The 17,677-nt window shown below is 33.9% G+C and overlaps 1 protein-coding gene across 1 annotated transcript in view; it reads right to left on the bottom strand.

The window, feature by feature from the left end:
- LOC150078658 (bifunctional FAD diphosphatase/FAD synthase-like) overlaps positions 1-17,677 on the bottom strand; it is an 84,116-nt gene that overhangs the window by 45,563 nt on the left and 20,876 nt on the right. Inside the window, exons 2-3 of the mRNA XM_090382556.1 lie at positions 3,452-4,554; positions 111-374 (exon numbers count right to left, since the gene is read on the bottom strand). Coding sequence (XP_090238682.1) covers positions 111-374; positions 3,452-4,533 — 1,346 coding nt within the window. The 5' untranslated portion in view covers positions 4,534-4,554. The remainder of the gene's footprint in view (positions 1-110; positions 375-3,451; positions 4,555-17,677) is intronic.

Raw genomic sequence — 17,677 nt, 5'->3', positions numbered from 1 at the left:
CTTGATGAACTTGACACTGAATTTTGAGACATCTTGTATTTAAGTTTAGGAAAGAAAAATTAGTTTATTCTTGAAATATAAAGAAGGAAATAAAAGAAGTACTTAATTACCCTTTGCTATAGAGTGAACAGTATGGAACTTCTAAAATTCGAAGAAATGTCCAAATATCATGATAACTCCATTGCAATAATGGACTAACTCTCATCATTGGTGGCCAACCAGGATCTGTAAGTTGAAAAGGTTGAAGACAAGAAGAGTTTGGATCTGTATACCTTGTTCCCATTAGAATAGCTTTTATTTCAGGATATTCTTCATGGAGTTTCCACAGGGAATCTTTAATTGGGGCATTATACGTAATCAGCTGCAAATTATAACTTAGAAAGGGAGAAAAAAGTATTACATATAAAAGTAAATAATCCATGTGAATAAATTATTTCTAAAAAAGTTAAAACAGTTCTGTTCAATGTAACACTGCAAGACCACATGAATAAAAACCTGACAGCAAAGTTTCACCAGTCTAGGTTTATCAAGGAACTTGCTGATAATGACTGCCATGTTCCAAAAAGTTTTTTCCAATAGATGTACCATATGCTGAATCTCTCATTCCTGAATTTCTGATCATTTTGATGGGTCTTTCAATGCAACAACATACAAGAACACACTGTGGAGATGCCTGTAACTCCCCCACCCCCAAGTTCACCACCAGAAGTACTATGGGTGATTTGTGGTATGTAGCACTCTAACATTAGCTATGCGACTACCTGATGGTCTTCCTGGGTAAATGGATCAGTCACTGTACTTTGGCATCTCATCATCACCATATTTGTTTCTTGGTGTAATATTTCTGCATGCTGGCAAAGTTGACACATCAATAACATTTGGGAATGAAAAATTAGTTTATTCTTGGAATATAAAGAGGGAAATAAAATAACTACTTAATTACCCTTTACATTACATGCTATATTGGAAGAAGCTTCTACTTGTGTTACAATCCAGATCCTGTGAAAGATATTGCAAATAACCTGGCAACGTATCCAGTTCTACAAGGTGCATTCAAGTTATAAGGTCTCTAAATTGAATTTAAAAAAAAAAAATAAAAGTGTACCATTGCAACTACTTTAAAAATGGTAGGAAGTTAGTATACAATGTTGTCAAAAGATGTCAGCACAATACCACACACATCGATTGTAGCACTCCAACTGGCATTTGCATTTACCAAGGAAAATTCCAGTAAATGCAAATGTTCATTTGGAATCTCCTCATATTCAAGGTTAAACGTGAGGTCATCACCTATATCAAAATGGAAGACAACACCAATTCAGAACTACAGTCCACAGATATGGCAAATTTTAAGGTTTGATTTGAGCTACCCACATCATTGTAAAGTAACTTAAAGGACTGTCTACAACAACCAAGACTGATCATAATTCTTACCCTAACAGCCTACAATAAGATTGTTAATAATAGCATATGGCAACTCAAATTTCTCACCCCCAAAAAAAACCCCAGAATATCTGCATTCCTTCAATCTCTGGTTAGACTTATTATTGCGCAGTTTAGTGGCTGTTGAAGGGAGCAATGTTAAAAAGATTCCCCGACTTGAAAGACAAAGTCAAACTGTTCATGGATTTCAAAGGAAACCCCATTCCTGACTAAGTGATGAAGAGTGGATCTGTGATTTGGGATTCTTAGTGTATATCGCTACTCATTTGAATGAATTAAATGCAAAATTGAAAAAAGAAAACTAAATAATAACTGAACTAAATGGAGCTGTGTGAGCATTCAAAAACAAATTGCTACTGTGGCAAAACCAATCTTATAATTATAATTTCTTCAACTTCCCTACGATTAGCAGTTCATACAAGAATACATATGAAAAGCAAAAATTTATCGATATTTTGAAAAATTTGCATCAAGAGTTTGAATTAAAATTCATCACCATTCACTATCCCTGATATTAACAAAATTCCAGATAAATATCAAATGGAAATATTGGAAATGCAAGAAAAAATCAGAACTGAAAATGAAATTTTTGGAATTAACTCAACACAAATTTTATACAAATTTGAACTGAAGAATTTCTGCAGGTGATAGACAATGCAAAGAAAATTCTGTCATTATTTGGAAGCACATACAGATGTGAACAATTTTTTTCAAAAATGACATTTATAAAATCCAAGTACAGGTCCTGAATTTCTGATGTAAATTTAGAAAATACTCTGCGCATTGCTACGACAAATAGCAATCCACTGATAAAAAAATAAACTAGTATCAAACCTCTCATTAAATATTATAAAAATAAAATATTGCAATTTGTGTTATTGGAATTGTATTTTTGTAATTTTATCTTGAATTTGTATTTCGTTTTTCTTATTAATAAAATTAATTAGATGTACAAGCATGTATAAATATTAAAATAATTAACATAAAACTGTTTATGACAATTTTTTTTATTATACACCATTTTAATAATCCTAAAAATCGTGAAAATCTAAAAAAAAAAAAAAAAAATTGTCCCGTATGTACCTTACAAGACATTTTATTTGGCCGGCCATTTAAAAAGGTTGCCCACCTCTATATTAAGTAATTAAATCAAGGGAGGCCAATGATAACAGGCAAACATTTGACTGGCAGTATGAAGAAGCTTTGACAAAATATATAACTTTATATATCACCATATACCAATAAAATTCATTGCCAGATTTCACATTAAGATTTAAAAAAAAAAAAAAAAAAAAATCTATGTTTTTTAAAAATATTAATAGCTGTAATAAATCTATAATATATATATATATATACACTGCTTCCACACCCACCCCAGGTGATTGCACTGAATTTTTTAAAAAATTTAACCTTGAGCCTTAAGACGTCAGGCAAGTCCCAATGTCTTAAGATTCAAGACCATTACCCCTAGCCTATTTCACTATCAAAACTGCCAATAAACTAGAATTTATTAAGTTGGTAAACTCTAGTTTTCATTTTGATCAATTAAATAAATATCTCAAGTCTTTGGCCTTGGAATAAAATTAAATAATGATTTTATTTAGATTTTATTAATGATTATAAATGCATATTTATTTCAACACTAAGAAATTCGACTATTCATGTTCACAATAATAGTGGCATAACTACAACAGAATTAATAACTGCTATTTATGTATTCAAAAGAAAAAAATTTTAGTCTGTAAACAGGATAAAGCATTCAAGCTAGTTGAAGAAATTAACACCATTATACTACATGCTAATACAGCTTAAGGTCCCATTTGGCAAGGCATGAATTTTGCTACACGTTACCTTGCACAAACAGGCAGCAAAATTTACACCTTGCTAAGTAGGATCTTAACTAGCATGTACTAGTATAATAGGTGTTCATTTCTACAACAGTCATGAAGATAACCACATTTTCTGTCACTGCAATTAATTACTTTAGTAAAAAAGCCCTCTACAATACCTGTATACAGATTGTTGGACAAAGTTTTCTAGCTCAGGAAATGGATCAGGTGTACAGATATATAATGTTTTTAAAGGACAAGCATCATCCTTGAAAGTATTGCTAAGAACACACTTTGCCAAATGTAACAAGACTGTACAGTCCTTCCCACCATTGAAGGCAATACACACATTTTCTTTTGCATATCTCTGCATGCATTCTTCTAAAATAGATATACTTTGCTTCACAGCTGAACTAATGTGATGCTTGTTGTCTTTATTTAACAAATGTTCAGCTAAAAAATAAACTTTCTCTACACTCTGTTTGGTGCCTGGTTTCAATGGACATACAATATAGTTGTCTGGAAGAAGTGTTCTAAGAAAAGTTTCAGCACATGCAAGTGTTTCTTCACTATTTGCTTCTAAATTCAGTTTTAGCCTATAGTTGAAATTAGACAAATCTGGGTAAGATCCAAATTTTACTTTTCCACTGAACTGTTTAACTGCCTGATTAAGTGAACTAGTGATTTCAAATTCATCAACATTTAAATAAATATTGCTGTTGTAGAAGACCACTGCTTGAGAGGAAAATAAATCTTTCAATAAATCAAAAGCATATTCTAAATAGCTTGGTATACCTGGAAATATATAAACATTATGAAGAGAAACAATAGGGGGAAAATCATTGGCTACAGGATTACCATCTGTTAAACAATGAATAGTGGCTGACTGAGGAATCATTGCCATTTTATGAGCAGCACTTTCATCTAAATCAACAGCTGCACACCACTGGTGCAAGATATTTGACAGTTTGCTGTTAACTACTACAGCCTCTCCAAATGCTTTAGCTACACCTTCATATGTAACATCATCATGGGTTGGACCAATACCGCCTGTCGTCAACACAAAAGAAAACTTTTTGCTGCAGGAAGCAACTTCTTCAGCAATTGCTTCAACATCATCAGGAATGATTACAGTTCTTTCAACCTGAATTCCTATTTCATAAAAGTTGCGACAAAGAAAATAAGAGTTAGTATCACGAACCTGACCTTTTAAAATTTCATCGCCAATAACCACTATTGCTGCCGTTGGTCGTTGTGACATCTTGTGCAAGTTGCTCACAGGCTGTAAACAAAAGACAAGACGCTCAAAAGCTTTGATGCAAAATTATATCAATAATCACAATATTAACAAATGTTATTCAAATTATTTTAATTAATTGGCAAATATCTCAAGTCCTGTAATGAACATAATAAATTAAACAGCAGAAGTTTGTGTACGTTGAGGCCCACCACTTAATTCATGTAGTCTGATGTATATAAAGAATTGAAATATATGATAATCAAAATTTAAAAATTTGTAGAAAAATTTTGAGAAACAATTTAAAATATTTCTCAAAGGGGATGGTAACCTATCCTTTAAGAAAAGTGTGTAATTTTCTCATCAGTTTTATCAAAATAATAAAATTTAAAAAGTAAAAAAAAAAAAAAAAAATTATAAAAAATCACTTTTTTCTTCATCAATTGCTTCAATTACATACTGAAGTTTAATTCCAATTTATTACCCTTTACTATCTATACTAGCTACAGTAATTACTAGCTATAGTAATTAGCTAGCAATTACTATCAATATTACCATCTCAGAAGTAAAGCAAATTACAGAATCCCATTAAGGATTTTGTAATTTGTTGTTTGGTCCTGTAATCAAACACCTGGACAAACTTTAAAGGTTATAAAAAAAAAAAAAAAAAAAAAAGTAAACTGTAGCCATTATCAACCCACTGCAGGATGGACTCCTCCTCAACAATTCATGCTGAGGAAAATGGACCATAATCTGCCACACTGATCCGGTGCGGGTTGACAGATCAACCGTATTTAGCAGTCAGGGGCTTGAACCCCGGTCTACTCAAAGCGCGTGTGCTACTGCACTCCTCATGACCACTTGGCTACAGAGGCCTTTTAAAGGTCATATTACCATTCAAATAAGACTCCCATGCTAGCCAAATTATAACAAAATCAGCCTAAGTAGTTTTTCTGGCAACTGTAAATTACACATAACCACTAGAAACCTACAATGGTCCACCAACGCAACATTTTGCAGTGACAATCAGAGAGCTAAGTGGTACATGTCGCTTTGCATAGCAATAAAACTGCTAAGCAAAATCCATATTATATTGGTAACTGCAAAGAGTAATTTTCCCTATGAATTTATTAGATCTTAAAAGAATAGCGAGTTGGAAGAAAAGGCATTTTTTTGGGCTGTAATTTACAATTATCAAAGATTCAAATGGGTACATAGAGAGAAAAGATGGATTCAGATGGGTTTGTGTATGGAACTTAAAAAATGCAAAATAAATGTATACAGTAAACTCCTGTTATTGTACTTCTGAAGGGGCTAGCCCTAAAAAGCACTATAAGTGGGAAAGCATTATGTGTGACCCCCCAACCTTTTTGTGGAGGCAATTTTTTATCAATATTTCAAATTAGGGAAGATAACATTTTGATAACAATAACAATGATTTTATTTTTAGCTTTTTTTTTTGTAACATTTATGAAGCTATGGTTTTTAGTAACCTAACACATTTAATGTACTACTCTTGTTTTTTTGAAACAACTTTTTTGCTTAAAAATAATGAAAATTTTTAAAAATATTTTATTAAATTAAAGTAAACATATCATGAGTAATGTGATAAAGGTAGTATTAACATAATAACAATGATACTATCACTGATGGCATGTTCAACACACACACACAAAAGAGTGTGTGAATGCAATGATGAATAGCTAGACGCTGAGTACTAAAAAGTGGCTTTTATAAGTTAAATGAAATAGGAAATAAACATCACCTGTACTGGGGAAAATTTCTAGGAAATAATGAATTGCAAGATTAATCGTTCCTAGAATTCAGTCTTTATCATTCCTTTCCCAAAGTCAGAAACCAAGAGAGCTTATTCTTTATCGGGATCATAAAAAAAAAAAAAAGCAATATAAGCAGGGAAAGTATTTAAATGCTAGCACTACAGCTGTTAACAAATACATGGCACAATTGAAATATATGATATTTCAGAAGAAAAGAGCATTAAAAGTGGGACAGCACAAGTAAGAGTTTGCTGTATATAAAATAATTTTCTCTGCAGAAGAGAGAGAATTCACCATTCAATAACACCCTGAGAAAAATGTCACTAATGAGGAAATTGATGATGTTACCAACAAATTGTCAGATTTTAAATGAAGCTTTATTATTCACGTGGGGACTAATGATATTAAGCACACACAAACTGACAATTTGTTGGAAACATATGGGACTATGCTGAAAAAATGCCACGAAGTTAGAGGACTATGCTGAAAAAATGCCACGAAGTTAGAGGACTATGCTGAAAAAATGCCATGAGTTAGATCAGTGCTTCTCAAACTTTTTTGGATCACTGGCCCCCTAAAAAAAGGCCCTCGCCAGGGCTTTTTTTAGCCCACCAATATAAAGTGAAGCTAAATAACTGAAATGAATATTTGTCTGTTTGCCTCCAAAAACGTATGTATGTGTGTGAATTATAAAGAAAACTATTTACTGCACTTTATTCCTTCTTCGTAAAAAATTACAACTACATAAATAAAGTCAGTTATAGTCACTTAAATTAAGTCATAAAAATTAAAGTTAATTACATAAATAAGTCATTAATGGAAATAGTTAATTATATTTTAATATTTAATGCAATGGATGAGCTTGGTGGAGATTGATTAACTTTCAATATTAGGTTTAATATCTGTAAGTAGAAGTCGTAAATCGCCACGTTTAACAACATCCACACAGCACTGAAACCGGTTTCGACTAGATATGATGTTGGAAAAGAAATAAGTAATTTTTTTACAATTCCCCACAAAGTAGGATTTTTTTTGTAACCAAAATTCCTGATATGAATTTTGAAATTTTGGCTTCAGTTCAACTTCATTTTGTAACTCAATCAATTCTTCTTCTACAAAACGTTCATCATCGTCATTATTTAAAAAAGAATTTTCAAATTAAGGAGATCTTCGAACCTTTCCTGCATATCTTTGCGCAACATTTCTAGATGATTACAAAAACTTAGTAGAGTTTCATCAGCTATTTTTTCTTTTTTCTCTATTTCCAACAGATTTGGAAATTGATACAATTCACGTCGTCCTACGTTGCGCATAAAAAGCTTTAATTTTGAAATAAATGCTGAAATTTGAGTTTTTGCCTTAATAAGAGTTACATCTTGTCCTTGTAAATGTAAGTTCATTGAGCTGAATCTAGTAAATAAATCTGCAAGATAAGTAATATCAGTTTTCATTTTCTCGAGGTCATTACTAAGGTCGTTGTTCCTACCTTCAAAAAACTGGACAACAGTATCAAAGAGTTCATAAAATCTGTTGACACAGTTGCCTTTTGACAGCCACCGAACCTCGGAGTGAAGTAGTAATCATTCAAAATCTTCACTGTTTTGATCACAAAGCTTTCGAAATATACGATCATTCAAAGAATGTGCTTTAATTTTGTTTATAGCAGTAATAACAGTTTGTAGAGAATTGTGCAGTTGATCACCAAGTTTTTTCGCAACTAAATACTGACAGCGAATGACACAATGAACAGTAATAATATTTGGCACAGCATTTTTTAAATAAGCCATAAAACCCTTGTAACGACCAATCATTGATGGTGCTCCATCTGCCTCCTGTCGCCCCTTTCATTCCTATCACCCCCCTGTCGCCCCCTTCCATGCCTAATGCCCCCAGGGGGCGATATAGCCCACTTTGAGAAGCACTGAGTTAGATCAAAATGTGTTGTGTCTGCAATTCCTCCAGGCATGATAGGAGGGGCTACATGCTGAAAACCTAGTAGATTAACTCAAAAAAACTTGAAGGGCTCTGCAAGGCTCTTTGGGGAAATTTTTAACAGCATGGACCACACTTGTAAGTAGAAGGAATCTATGTTACAGAGAATGGATACATTTTAACAAAGGTGGTGCAAGGAGATACATGTTTATCTGATGATATGGATCAAAGTAATGCTTGCACACATACTGGAGAGCAACAATGGCACAAATCACCACTGACTTCAACAAGGGAGGTGCCAGAAATGTCTCCAATTAGGCGATCAGTAACAGCAATAGGTTATGGGAACCACCGACCCAAAGAATTCTTTTTGTTGCAACAGCCAATATTGGCAAGATGTATATTAGTTGTATATAGTGCAAGGAATCTGGTCTTTTGGTGTATCAGACAAAAAAATAAAAAAAAAAATATATATAAAAATAATCCATGTATTTAACTCCCCTCCTCATGTAGCTATCTATCAAGGATTTCTCCAGGCTGTCAGACTCAAACACTCACAGAGGCAACTTACTCCAATAATTAACTTGCTGGCTTAAATAAAACTTCAGCCACCCTGTAATTTGAATTTATGGCTCCTAGTTCTGGAATCATTCATAACAGTGAAAATTTTACCCTTGTTCGTTTTCTTTCACCTTTCGGAGCGTTATACACCTCAATGAAATCTCCTGTAAGGTCTGAGCCATTTTAACACATGGGTGCACGAGGCGGATGCCAGGGGCCTCGGCCTACTGGGGGACCTCACTTGTTGATCTTAAATAATTTTTTAAAAGACCCTCTGTCCCATATGTTACGTTGCAGTCGAAAGCACCACAAACACGGAACATAATGATATACGAATAATATTTTTGGCTTTCTAAACTCATATGCAACGAGAAAACATTTTCAAGTATTTCCAAATATTGAAATTGCAATGAGAATTTTTTTTTAGCATGATTGTGACAAATGCAGGCAGTGAATATTCATTTTCAAAGTTAAAGTTTATTATTATTATTATTACTAGCCATGTAGTGCAAGGAAGCCTGAGGTTTATGCTGCACCAGCTAAAAAAAAAATTTCCAAGTTACCCTGAAAGAGAGAGAGAGAGAGAGAGAGAGAGAGAGAGAGAGAGTCAGAAATAGAAGGGAATCATCAAGAAAGAGAAGAATGATGATATCCAGCTCAGGACCCTGGGTACGCCAAGCCCATACTCACCAGATGTGAGCCCCTGGGTTTATAAAGAATGAATATAGAAATAATATGAACCATTTGTGTTTAAATCATTTAAGTTTAATAGAGAATGAGTAATAAAGAATGAGCTTTTACAAAACATTGATTTTAATGATGTCATCCAGAAGTTTGCCACTTTGAAATGTCGAAAATCACTTTTATAATTTTTGTAAAAAACCTTTTCTTAAAGTTGTTCATAGGTATTTTCTCCATATTTCTAACAAATTTCATACGAATTAAAGATTTCAAAAAATATAAAAATAAATTTAAAAAAGGAAAAAAAAATTAAAAAAGAAAAACAAGAAAGAGAATAATAAATAAATAAATAAATAAATAAATAAAAAAAACTCCATCGACGGGTTTCAATCCTGACGTGGTGATGGAGCATAGTTTCCAGTAGCTCTTTTAATAAATAGGGGTTGGCAGTTCTTTTTTTGGGACAGTATGCAAGGTACACCATACTGGCACCTTTATTAACAGTGACGTGTGACATTTGGATGCAGTACACCTCGAAATTTGTAATATTCCGTAAATTTTTTTCACATGTGCCTACTATTGAAATAAGCTTAAAGTTATTTAACTAAATTTGCATTTTTCACTGTCTATTGTTAAGATATTTTCTGTATAAAACTTTATAACCATTTTTAGAATTCTAAATTACTCAGTCAGACCTCTGTTTAATGAACTCCTTTTATAGCAAATTTTTTTTGAATTTCACCCTTGGAAGTTACATTTAAAATAGCTTCCATTGAGCAAAGAAAATTTTCATTTAAAGAATGGATTAGGACAGGTTTAACTCGGTACACACTGTTCGCATTTCTGGCCTTCAGGCAATTTAGGCAATTAGTGCTGCTGCAAGAATTAAGAGAGCTAACGGGATTAACATTCTACAACTTAGGGGTACTCATAATACCTATCCGACTATCTGTCCCACATACAGAGAAGTCACACTGGTGCTTTCGGGCTTTCGTCAACCTTCTACTGCAGTGGTATCCAACCTTTTCACCACCCAGGCCAGGCTAGCAACCTCTCACCCACTCTCGTTTTTTTTTAAATTTTTTTCCTAGCAATTTATCCTGGACCGGGGCTCCCCTGGGCCAGGGAAGTCCCCCTCCTCTTCACCTGACTCTAGTTTTCTTTTCTTCCCTGGGAATCTTGTTCCCCAGGGAGGAGGGCGAGCAGATAGTAGGAGAGGCCTTGCCTTCCTGCAGCTAGGGTTGAGTACTTGGATGCGGAAGTCCAGGTGATCACTGCTTCCAGGTAGCCAAAAGGCCAATACACAACACTACACTACAGAACACATACACAAGCTTTTTTTTTTTTTTAATAAAATGACACACACACTGGCCTTACCTTGACAGAGCAACAAGGCGGAGATTAACTTCAGTTCTAGGAGCCACCCATACAAAAACAAATACAATTTTCCCGTACAGGGGCCATATTCAAAAAAAAAATTCAAAATTAGATTTCTTTTACGGGCCGCACAGAGTGATTCGAGAAAAATTAGTGTTACATGTCTCCATATCTTGTTACATGTAAAAGAAAAATTGAAAATATTCGGAAATTTTATTAAGTACAGGCATACTTCGATTAACGAATAGGATGCGTTCCACGAAATTACTTCGTTAAGCGAAACTTCGTTTTCAGAGGTAAAAATACTATGGCCAGAATAGGGATACGTTCCTACGTAAAGAAAATGAAAAGCTTTTTTTCGAACAAAGAAAAGTTTTATTAAATAAACAGTCAACTTACATACAAAGTGAAATCACATTTTAAAATATGAGGTTAAAGTCGATTGTTTATGCTTTTTTTCTCTTTCATAATTGCCTATACGGAGTTATTGCATTTAACACTGATCGCTTAACTATAACACGTCTTCCTAAGTCAGGATCATTTTCACTAAAAAAATTTAAAACGTTTTCAATATCATTTAAGCACCTTTTTAAATCTTTGGTTGTTAACACTTTTTCGGCAGGAACTTCTTTAACTTCGCATTCATTATCTTTGTCTTCGTTGCTAACAAGGCTTTCTAAATCTTCCACTGAAAAACCATCATCTTCTACATTCAATAAATTTCTAACATCCTCTTCATCGACATTTTCGAAACCTATTGATTGAGCCATCTGGATAACTTCATTTCTAATTTCTTGGATGTTATTTTCTTCTTCTAGTACAACTTCTGGCCATATTTTGCACCAAACTCCATTTAAGCATTTCTTAGTGACTTCTTTCCAAGAACTATCAATGCTTTCTTGCGTTTTTAATGGTGTAGTTTTTCCAAAAAGTTTTAACTGTCATTTCCTCTTTATCCTCTAGTTCAGTTAAATTGCTTAAAGTTCGACGCAGATAATAAGCTTTAAATGATGCTATTACTCCCTGATCCAATGGTTGAATCAGGGAAGTTGTGGTTGCTGGAAGAAACACAACTTTGACAGGAATGCATGTGTCCAACGTGTTAAGATCAGTAGGATGTCCCGGAGCATTGTCTAACAACAAAAGAGCTTTTTCTTCAAAGTTGTTTTTTTGACAATATGTACTGTTTTACTCCAGGACAAAAGTGGTTAACAAACCAATCAGTAAATAACTCCTTGGTAACCCACGCTTTTCTATTTGCTTTCCATATTACAGGTAAATTCATTTTTATGTTACCTTTTAACGCCCTCGGATTTTCTGAATGGTAAACTAATAACGATTTTAATTTATAATCGCCAGAGGCATTTGATCCAAAGAGTAACGTTAAACGGTCTTTGGCTGCTTTGAACCCAGCAGCTGATTTTTCTTCAATAGAAATGAAGCTTTTTGTTGGTAGCCGTTTCCAGAACAAACCGCTTTCGTCAACATAACACCAAATTTGGTGGAAAATTTTCACGTTTAATTGTTTCCTTTAGTTTTTCTGGAAACTTATTTGCAACTTCAACATCTGCACTTGTAGTTTCTCCTGTTAATTTTACACTATGAATCCTGGCCCGTTTTTTAAATTTCTCGAACCAACCACGAGAAGCCCCAAATGTTTCCGTAATTTCTTCAGTTTGTTTAGATTTCAGGTGATTAAACAAAAATGGAATATTTTTTTATGTTAAATGGGGCTTGAAATTGCGGACTTCGTTATATCGAGGCTTCGTTATCAGAGGTAACGTTAACCGAGGTATGCCTGTACATACACAATTACATTTACTGAACAAAACATTTAATGAGAACATTTTTTGATAATTAACAAAATTTAAATTTCTGTTTTAGTTCACTTTCCTCACAGGCTGTAGGTTGGACACTGCTGTGAATCAACTATAAGCGTCCCGTTTGAGAATTAGGAGAGAGTGGTTTCCTTTTACCACGACAAATAATCATCTGTTGTTTTGAGGGAAGTGCATTATCCACATTTTTCCGTAAATTTTCCTTATCTCTGTTTACTTGGTCCTGAATATCCTGAATATCCGAATGACACCGGAATGTTGGCCAATTTCAAAAAAAAAAAAAAAAAAAATTCAAATTTAACAACTAGTTCAAAGAACTAGTGACAATATCAATGATGAGAGAATGAAAATGAGGACAACAAAGGTATTAAACCTTCTAAACGTGAAATGTTGGCATTTGGTGAAAATGAAGTTAGAAAATTGTCAATTAGGTTACAGAGATACAATTCAGGGATTTCGGGGGTACCTAATTGATAAGATGGTTTCGGAAGAATTGAAGCATCTGATGAACACTCAAGAGTGTTCATCAGATTGGTATGGCCCCTGAACAGGGGCCATACCAATTTCATCGATGAATGTGAACGAGGATTTTCACAAATGAATCTGATCACTAACCCAACCAGAGCTTTGTCGATGACAAAAACAATTTCTTCTCTATTGTAGGCCCACCGGTGACACACTTCAATCCAGCAAATATGTCAATTCATGGCTGCTTCGGAAATGGCATTCAGCAACAGACACAAACAGAAGAAAAGAAGTCAGCATAGTGTGTTGGATGAACTTAATAAAAATTTGGAATATTCACAAAAACTTTATTATGAAATTATTTTTACTTATTATTTATTTTACTCACATTTTACTTATTTTTTTTATATACTTAAATAACAAATTTATGCTTAATAAACTGTGTTAATATACTTAATTTGTTGTTCAAAAACACATTACTACTAAAGTAACAATATCAGGAAATTTTTTAGAGTATTTTAATTTTCATTTTTCCTGATAGCAAAAGAATGAGTACCGGGACCTATTTTTTTTACAAAAAAAGCACTGGAGTTAAGAATGTAACTAAGACAGACCCAGAAAAAAATTAAAACAAAATTTAAACTGAACAGGAGCCATATCTGGAAATTCGCCAGGGACCCCAAGAGTTCTTAAAACGGTCCTGTCTAAGGTTAATTCAACTCCACTAAGTATAAGTTAAATTCTGTGTGAGTAAGTTATTTTGGGTGTTGCTATTCTCAACCTTGCATTTTGTTGCATTGAAAGACAGCTGCCATTAAAAGATATGCTGTATTAAAAGACACTGTTCAAAATAATGCTTGCATGCATAAAGAATTATTATTAGCCATATAGTGCAAGGAAGCCTGAGGCTTATACTGCACCAGCCAAAAAAAAAAAAAAAAATTGCTGCATTACCCTGAGAGAGAGAGAGAGTCAGAAGTAGAAGGGAATCCCAAGAAGGCAAGAAGGAAAAGAATGATGATATCCAGCTCAGGACCCTGGGTTTGCCAAGCCCATACTCACCAGATGTGAGTCCTTGGGGTGATATCACGGATTATACAAAAGAGTTGCTCTTTCCAAGAAAGGCTTAAGTTCTGCAAATTGGCAGCGTCTGGAGACTATGCACCTGTGAGGTGATGTGATTGATGTGTTTAAGGCTTTGAATGCAGTGGCATAGTTACCATGTAGGCAGGCAAGGCAATTGCCTCCGGGCCCTTTAGGGACCCAGCGTCTTTGGCTGCCTCCTCTTTTTGCAATTTTCATTAATTAAGTAGGGGCCGGAACATGTTCTTTGCCTGCAGGCCCGAAAAAGGGTAGCTACACTACTGCTTGAATGGCTTGAGCAAGCTCAATGCTAATGGAATTCTTTCTCTTGCTCAGATTATATGCCTGAGGGAGTATAACTGAATTCCAACTGAGGAAAGATTGTTGCAGAATAGATGTGTGGGAATTTGTCTTTAGCCAGAAAGTGGTTGATCGTTGAAAGAAACTTCCATCTGTTATTGTGGAAGATGATGGCATAAAAAAATTCAAGAACTAGACAAACTTATGTAGTGAATGAATAGGTGAATGGGAAGTGTTTTTTTTTTTTTTTTTGCTGATGCTGTATAAGCTTGCTTTCTTGCATTATATGCCACTACTAACTAACGCTAAAAGCTATCCCAGATTCAGAAGTCATGCAGTTACTACAGAACGTGTGGTGTGAGATAGCTGGAAGCAAAGATATAAATTAGTAGAAATAATCTACAGATCAGAAGGTTACAAAGATTATGATGGGAGCATCTACATACAAATGGAATGGGCAAGTAAATGTCTCATTACAGATAATTTCAATTGTCCCTAATTGATTGGAGCAAGTGGAAAGGAAACTTAACATTAAGAATAAAATTTTTAAATCCACTAGATTGTTATTTATATTATCAACATGTTAGGAAAAATGCTTGGGAAAAAAATATTCTAGAACCCATGAACCAGTGATATCAAAGGGCTGAGAGTATAGGAGCCATTAGCTGTGAGTGATCACAGAGTTCTAATTTGGATGATAAGGAGAGAGAAGAAATGGGTTACAATTTTGGGAAGGAAGATTATAACAGTCATTACAAAGGGCAGTGGTTTTCAACCATAGTGCCACAACAACATTCCAGGGGTGCTACATAATTTGGGATAAAGTTACTTAAATTTTTTATTTTTTTTTTAAATTTATATGTTGATTTCATTATAAAAAGGTGTAAGCCATCTTTTTAATTTTGTGGTGATCTATAATTGATGTGTATTTAGTACTTCTGTATAAAGAATAAAATTATATATATATATATAATTTGTATTATGAATTGTAATTTTGTTTATAGTTATATTATTGTAATAACAATCATATTTGAGGGGAATGCCAGAGGTGTATTCAACTCTGATAATAATCTTGTAATAACTGAGAGTAAAGTGGAGAAGAAATTGTTGAAGATAAACAATTTCTCCTCCACTTTATGGGGTGGATGGTATCTATCCAGTTATATTAAAGGAGATGGCAAAGGAAGTAAGCAAACTCTTAGCCATAATTAAGTTTTGCAAATTACAGTGTCTGGAGACTAGGCACCTGTGATCTGGTTGAGGTGTATAAAGCCTTGAATGGTTTGAGCATGCTCAATGTGGATGGGATCCTTCCTCTTGCTTAGAATAATCGCCTGAGAGGACATAAATTCAAATTGAGGAAAGACGGTTGTAGGATAGATGTGCAGATTTGATTTTTTATGGTGCATTGGCAGCTAAGGAGATGTGCGGAAGTTTGCCTTTAGCCAGTGGGTGGTTGATTGCTAGAACAAACTTCCATCTGTCATTGTAAAAGTTGATAGCTTAAATAGATTCAAGGCAGAACTTGACAAACATTCGGAGCAAGTGGATGGGTAAAATAATAATTTTTTTTTTTTTTTTTTTTTTTTTGGCTGATGCTATATAAGCTTGCTTTCTTGCATCATGTGCCTTTGCTAATGCTAATATAACACATTTTTTTAATATTATATATATATACTGAGAGAGAATCGGATCTAACAAACAGAAAATTGAGTAGGGGTGCCGCAAAATACAATAAATTACTTAGGGGTGCCGTTATTAAAAAAAAAAGGTCGAAAACAATTCTGACATAGCCTCTATCCACTGGGGAGATAGCTCACAGAGTGCAAATATATTAGAATTATAGTATAACTTGAAAGTGATGGACACAGAAGCCTTGAAAGCATGCATACCATTAAGAAAATGTAACACAAGAAATGGATGAATAATGAATCAGCTAGTTTATCAGAAAAAAAAAAGGTGTAGAAAAGTTATAAAGCGATAAAATTACTGAAGCCTATAACAGCTACAAATTTATCAATATCACAGAAAAAGTTCCACTGACAAAAGCTGATGAGAAATCCCTTGCTAAGAAAGCAAAGAATGAGGACAAGGAGTTTTCTTGTACATGAATACTAAGAGGGAAAGAGCAAATCTGATTGGACCCTTAAATGATGATGATGGATGCAGGAAAGTTGTAGATAAATTGAACTTTGCACTGATATTTACAGCACAAAGTCCCTTCTAGGTGAGGATAAACTGTGCAGGTGAAGCTGGAAAGCATAAAATTAATGATTTTATTTGATTTTAACTATTTGTTAGAAAAACTTTTGAGCGTAAAGGTAAGTAAAGCCCTGGAGTTAATGGGATATAAGTAATTTTGAGAAAGAAAGCAAGAGAGAGTGCATTGAACCATTGAGATTTATTATGGAGTTGTCACTAGACTCAGGAGTTATTCCCTTTGTCCGAAGTGCAAATGTATCACCAATATATAAAGGTAGCTTTAAAAGTGAATTGGGGCAGTAGTGAAAATCAGGGAGGCAATAATAAAGAATGCATTACAGGCCCATTTCAATAGAAATGGAATTATGAAGAAAATTCAGCATAGTGTTGTAAAGGATAAAATCACATTTAACATAATTTTCCTGGTAGCTATTTTGACTGTAACTCATGAGCTGGATGTAGGAAATTATATCAACATTTTACTTAGCTTTCAGCAAAGCATTTAATTCAGTCCATACAAGAGATTACTGTATAAGCTGGGATGTGTTGGAATCACATGGAAAATCCTTGATGGATTGCAGGATGGCTGCAGGGCAGGAGACAGAGGTTTGTAATTAATGGCTATTCTTCAGATTGGGCTAATACAAGAAGTGAAGATTCTCCAAGGATCACTACTGGGACCACACTTTTTTTTTATTTTCTTAAATGATATCAACAAAAGAACAGAGGGCATGATGTCAAAATTTGCAGATGATATCAAGGTTAGTAGATTAGTTAATGAACAGTGCAAAGGACAGCCTGTTCAGGATGATAGATAAACTTTGCAAATGGTCAGTAAAGTGGTAGTTAACTTTTAATGCAAAATGGAAGGTCTACAACTGGGGAATAGTGACCCCAAAATAACTTTCCCACTTGGTAGGGCTGAAAAAAAAAAACAGTGGAGGAAGGAAG

Source organism: Mastigoproctus giganteus, chromosome 10 (genome assembly GCF_048544385.1).
Source record: "Mastigoproctus giganteus isolate SK-2022 chromosome 10, ASM4854438v1, whole genome shotgun sequence".
In the NCBI taxonomy this organism is placed as follows: Eukaryota; Metazoa; Arthropoda; class Arachnida; order Uropygi; family Thelyphonidae; genus Mastigoproctus; species Mastigoproctus giganteus.
This window is presented reverse-complemented; position numbering and strand designations above follow the sequence as displayed.